The 6,000-nt window shown below is 37.9% G+C and overlaps 1 protein-coding gene across 1 annotated transcript in view; it reads right to left on the bottom strand.

Moving 5' to 3' along the window:
* ANO5 (anoctamin 5) overlaps positions 1-6,000 on the bottom strand; it is a 100,413-nt gene that overhangs the window by 61,485 nt on the left and 32,928 nt on the right. The window contains exons 5-6 of the mRNA XM_023519589.1: positions 3,026-3,094; positions 1,758-2,042 (exon numbers count right to left, since the gene is read on the bottom strand). Coding sequence (XP_023375357.1) covers positions 1,758-2,042; positions 3,026-3,094 — 354 coding nt within the window. The remainder of the gene's footprint in view (positions 1-1,757; positions 2,043-3,025; positions 3,095-6,000) is intronic.

Below are 6,000 nucleotides of genomic sequence, written 5' to 3'. Positions count from 1 at the left end.
ATATATCAAGGTAAAGGGTCCTGCGATTGCTGGAATGCTGGTGATTAAATTAATCACAGCCTTTCCCGATGATTAGTGATGCTCAGCAATTTTTCAAATACCTTTTTGGGATTCAAATGTCTTTGGGGGTAATGCAAATCAAACTATAATGAGATATCACCTCACTCTAATTAGAGTGGTTGCAATCAAAAAATCTGAAGATAATATGAGGATGTGGAGAAAAGGGAGACCTTAGATGCTGTTGGTGAGATTGCAAATTAAAATAGCCATCCTGAAAATCAGGAGGAAAGTTCTTCGAACTATTAACAACAGAACTATCATATGATCTAGCAACCCCCACTACCGGGTATGCTTTGTGTATCCAATGGACATGGAATTAGTAGATAAAAGGGAGACCTGCACTGCAGTTTACTGCAGCACTATTCATGATAGCCAAAATATGGGAGCAATCTGAATGTGCCCCAATGGATGACTAGGAAAAGAAAATGTGAGATAAGCATAGAATGGAATACTATTCAACCATGTAAAGACCAAAATGCTGGCATTGGCAACAATGCAGATGAATTTGGAAGACATTCTGTGAAGTAAGATAGGCCAGACACAGAAAGATAAATACCACATGATCTCACTCATATGTGGAATCTGAATACCTTACTTCTCATAGAAGTAGAGGTTACTAGGGAATGAGGATGGCTTGTGGGGGGCATGGGGAGAAATCGATCAACAGGTACAAAGTTACAGTTAGGCAGGAGGAAGAACTTCTGACGTCCTACGGCATTAGAGGGGGACTACAGTTAACCATAAGGCATATTTCAAAATAACCAGAAGAGAGGCTTTTGAAGGTTACCTCAAAGAAATGACAGACTGTTTAAAGTGAAGAATATGCTAATTATCTTGATTTTATAATTGTACACTATACCTGTATTGAAACATCACAAATATAAATACGTATATAATTATTATGTGTCAATCACGCATTAATAAAATAAGTAACAAATAGAAAAAAGAGCAACCCAGAACCTACATTTTTTCCCCCTCGGAAGTCAGATCAATAATGAGAATATCTCACATCGCTGAACATTTTCTGTATGTGAATCACTGTTCAAAGACTTCGGCATCTTTCCTAATTCAATTCCCAGGGTCACCCGTGAAGTGGAAATCATTTCTATATCAGCACAAAGAAACAGTGGCACAGAAACTATGATCTTTTAGGAGAGAGGTTTTTAATGGGAAACTTAAAGATCCAATGGAGTTTGACTTCAAATGGAGAGGAAACAATATTGTTCAAAATCTGAAAATAGTTTTACATGAAGGAAAACAATGGTGAGGTTTCTCAGACTCTACCCATATATACACATGGTGACACATCCCATCTCATTGGGAACAGTATTCCCTCTGCTACGCGCCAAATTTCTAAACCCGAACTCTAAGATTATGAAATGATTTTACAAAAATCTTATGAAATCAAAGTCCTCTGGATTTCAATTAAGTGGTTTTGCTAGGATTGCACAATGCCTTTTTCCTCATTGTACCCACACTGTCAACCACTCATTTTTAAACAACAGTTTGAAAGTTAGAGAGGTTAACCGATGTAAGTGGTTCAAACAGAGAGTAAACCTGCCCAATACCACCTGCTTATTAGATCTTACACAGAACCCCCTTGCAGACATAATATTGGACCTTGCACACGTATGAAAGCATGCACGGGCACACATCCTGTAATGGAAGGGTTGCGCCCAGAGGTCTTCTCTACCTACAATTCTGTTTCTTGTTGAGGATGGAAAGAACTTTGATGGATCATCCATGAGGAAGAGCTCCTGCCGATGTCTGCTGAACTGGACAGTGAAATATTCAGGATGAGGAAACTTCACATTAGGTGGGAGTCTCACAGCCCCAAGCATATAGCTTATGGGAGTCCACTCAGTTCGAGGAACATCACTTTCCTTAATAGGCATTTTGATTCCCAACACTTCAGCATAAGTAAGTAATACCTCCCAAGGGGCATGGATCTTGACAAAATAAGTTCTTCCATCTTCAGAGTCCTGCATAAAATAGCAAAATAACAGAAAGGTTACCGATCAGTCCATCATTCAACTAATTAAAGGAAAGAAACACAATTTTATAAAATCTAATTTTTTTTAGCACGACTTTAAGAAAACAAAACTTAAAAAAAAACAGATCTATATTTATACCTATATTTAAATATATGTACATTTATATGTTTTATTTATATTTGTGAGAGAGAGAGAAAGAGAAATAGAAACATAAAGAGACACACAGAGGCAGAGGATATATTTTAAAATATGTTTCAGGGTCAATTTACACTCAGCCCTCAATCCACAGTTACATATGTGGTTCTGAGCCATCTCTGAAGTTTTAGTGACCAGCTATGAGCAAAGAATTTTGTTTAGATTATGTGAGGGATACATACAAACTACAAGATGCACTCACTCTTCTTACCCAGCTCCTTTGGCGTGGCCTACACAAAGAGGAAGAACTTTAGGTAATAAAGGCTCATTACATAGGAGAAGGTTTAAATTATAGATGGTGTGGTAGAATAGATATTTATTAGTTCAGCAAACGTTAGAGAAATAATAACTACAGAGTTATAAAAACAAGAGATTATTAGAAGTTTCCTAGGCAGACCTAAAATAGGTCTTTAAAAATAATTTTCAAGTAAGTTCTGGAAAACAATAAATAAAAAGGTTTAAAGAAAAGGTTAACTATTATCAGATTATAGGCAACCTTCAAACTGAGATATGAAACAATGGCCATGTCTTTTTTTCTTTGCCTTCTGAACAAAAATGACGTACACGTGTTCCACTAAGCGTCTCATATTCAGAACACTGATCTACTTAATCTATGTGCCTGTAGGCCCGACCGTGCTCAGTACACACATGAGTAGCCAAAGGGGCTATTAGATTGCCCCTCCTCCATATAAAGTCTACCTAGTCAAAGGCCGTATTAGAAGAATATAACACTTCAAAAAAACAAGATTCTTGTATCAAGTGACAACTACATTTACCTTTTTATCTTCAGTTTCCAACTCAAGACCTGTTTTTCTCAGATTTTGTTCAAATGCCTTTCTTCTTTCCTATGGCAAAATGAATGAATAGAATTATGTAGGACACTTCCATTTTATTTGCTCGGTGATGGACAGTGTCTTACTTATCTGAACAACTTTCCTTTAAACTAACATATGTAAAAAGGTGAGAGAAATATTACTGAAGTAGAACCATCTCATCCTAGAAATCATTCTTTTTCATTCATGAAAACAGAAAGATTTAAACCACCCCCCCGTTCATATCATTAATTGATGTCTTTACGATGATTTTATTATTTATGTTTGATAATTATTTCTCAAATTTTGCAATAGATTCATGATGCATTAACAACTACGCAAATGTCCCATTATAAAAACAATTCAATACCAAAGACTATTTTTAAAGTTTAGAGTGTTATGGTTAAAGTTAATAAAAACAACTCAATCAATATCACATATTTGTTGTACAAAAGTTATGACAAAACAAACAACAAAAAACTCCAAAGAATAATATATTTACACTAGGAAAAAATTATCTATCGGAAATCAAAGAGAAATTTTAGGCAAATGGAAAAAACAAACGATGTAAAATGTCAGCTGTTAAAAATGGGCTTATTTATATATTTTTTAGAAATGAATGCTGTGGGGTGTCAAATTTCCATGGTATTTATTTTCTATAGATATATGTTGAAAAGCAATTGACCAGGACCATTTATGATGTGTTGTAAGTTGCATCCTTTACAACAACTATTGAAAAGTATGAGGAAGAATTATAGTTAGGGAAGACTTGTAGATGGACCAGTCCTTGGTGGGTGGTTCAGAGAGTCATTTCATTCTGGACCTGTTGAGTCGGACATGTCTATGAGACTCCAAACCGGGATGCAGAGTGGCCCTTTAGTTATGCACGGGTGGGAGAGAAGCATGAACTGGAAAGGTTTTCTTTGGACGTAGCACAGACATGATCTTAAACCTGTGAGACAGAATGATATCATCAAGGAAATCTGTGGGAACCGAGAAAAGACAAGATTAACAACTGTGCAATGAAGCACGAAAACAATGAGGCATCTGGGAGAATCAAAGATTGAGATGGAGTAACTAGGAAAATAAGTGGGAAAAAAACAAAACGAAACAAAACCAAGAGAATGTGGAGTCCTGGAAGTCAAGTGAAGAACATACACAACAAGAAAGGGATTGATGAACAGTGTCAAATGCTATCGAGAGGAAGGCAGAGACTTGACCATTGGGTTTATACACAGAGGTGGGGGGGGGAAGGTCTGAAAGGACTGGGATGGAAGGAATTTGAGGAATAAATTAATGAATTAACAGTAACTAGGATGAAGAGGTTTTCCTACTCGCTATATTTTAATACGGAAAAAATTCACAGTCTATTTGTTTGTTGAAAGAAATGGACCCGTAAAGAATGAAATGCAGGATCATTTAGGAGAAAGAAGTTATCATAGGAGCAACATCCCTAAAGAGGCGTACAGAAGAGGGTTAATATAGCGGGCAGGAAACTGCCATCCCTAGAAAGGCCTGCCTGAAACTTTAGGAAGTCTGGCCCTGGTGTCTGGGACTTTGGCTTTCTGGGGGTCTCTCGCCATTCCCAGCACCGTGAAGAGTAGCTTGCTTTACCTAAACTGTTTGCTCAAACTGTGTGGTTTATGCTGAACATCTACTTTTCTTCTGGGAGTATGGAATTTTGATATGTGACAGGCAAAATGTGACAAGATAGTTAACCCTCAGTTAAACTCTAAGACACTGAGATTTTAATGAGTTTGCCAAATAGATAACTCTTCATATGTGTTAGCACACATCATTGCTGGAGCAATTCAGGATATTCTTTGTGACTTTAGTAGAAGAAGACTCTTAGAAGCTTGCTCCTAGTTTTCTCTAAACGTTGCCCCATAAGGTTTTTTTCTTTTCTTTTTCCTTTTGCTGCTTTTACTTTATATCATTTCACTGTAATAAAACACAGCCGTGAGCATGGCTATGTGCTCAGGCCCACAAGTCTTTCTAATGAATAAAATCCCTAAGGCTGAGGATGACCTGAGAAGGCCCTGGAAAGGACCCAAGAATAAACAAAATCCGGGCACAAGTGGAGGAGTTGGCTTTAGATAGAAGCATCAGAGTGCAGCTATGGTTTCAGGAAGGAATGTGCACGTTATCACTTCCACGCGCTTCCATTTTCTCAGGGAAGCACAAGAGCAGTCAGCTAGCTTGGAGATGGCAGGAGGAGGTATTGGAGGTATAAAGAAAGAGAAAAAGTTACACAGCAGTCATCTAGGACAGTGAGAGAGGGTAGAATCTGCAAGTAAAGTACGACTTCTAGACAGCACAGGGCCCCGTTGAGGTCCATGGGCACAAATAGAAGGTAAAATGAATCCGTGAACTGTGTGTTTCTTTCTTCCATGGGTGCTGGCGTGTAGGGGAGGTTTAACTAGACTTGTTTTGTCAAGTAAATATAATTAAGAGAGGGCAAGTGGTGATATATATATACATATACATATACATATATTATATACATATATATACACACACACAGAGACATACACACATTAGAGTCATTACAATCATCATCCATGAGACTAAAGCTGGATAAAGACAGGAAAGAGGAATATAAGGGGAAGTAAAAATGCTATAAACTAGGCTGGATGCGGTGTCTCAAACCTGTAATCCTAGAACTCTGGGAGGCTGAGGCAGGAGAGTTGCTCGAGCTCCGGAGTTCAAGAGCAGCCTGAGCAAGAGTGAGACTCCATCTCTACTAAAATTAGAAAAAAAAAACTGTGTGTTGTGGCAGGTGCGGGTAATCCCAGCTACTCAGAAGGCTAAGGCAGGAGGATCACTTGAACCCAGGCGTTTGAGGTTGCCATGAGCTAGACTGACACCACAGCACTCTAGCCTGGGCAACAAAATGAGACTCTGTCACCAAAAAAAAAAAAAAAAAAAAAGTGGTAAGA

Source organism: Otolemur garnettii, unplaced genomic scaffold, assembly GCF_000181295.1.
Source record: "Otolemur garnettii isolate 467f Iridium unplaced genomic scaffold, OtoGar3 scaffold00001, whole genome shotgun sequence".
NCBI classification, from domain to species: domain Eukaryota; kingdom Metazoa; phylum Chordata; class Mammalia; order Primates; family Galagidae; genus Otolemur; species Otolemur garnettii.
The sequence above is the reverse complement of the archived record's forward strand: the minus strand, read 5'-3'. Positions and strand labels throughout refer to the sequence as shown.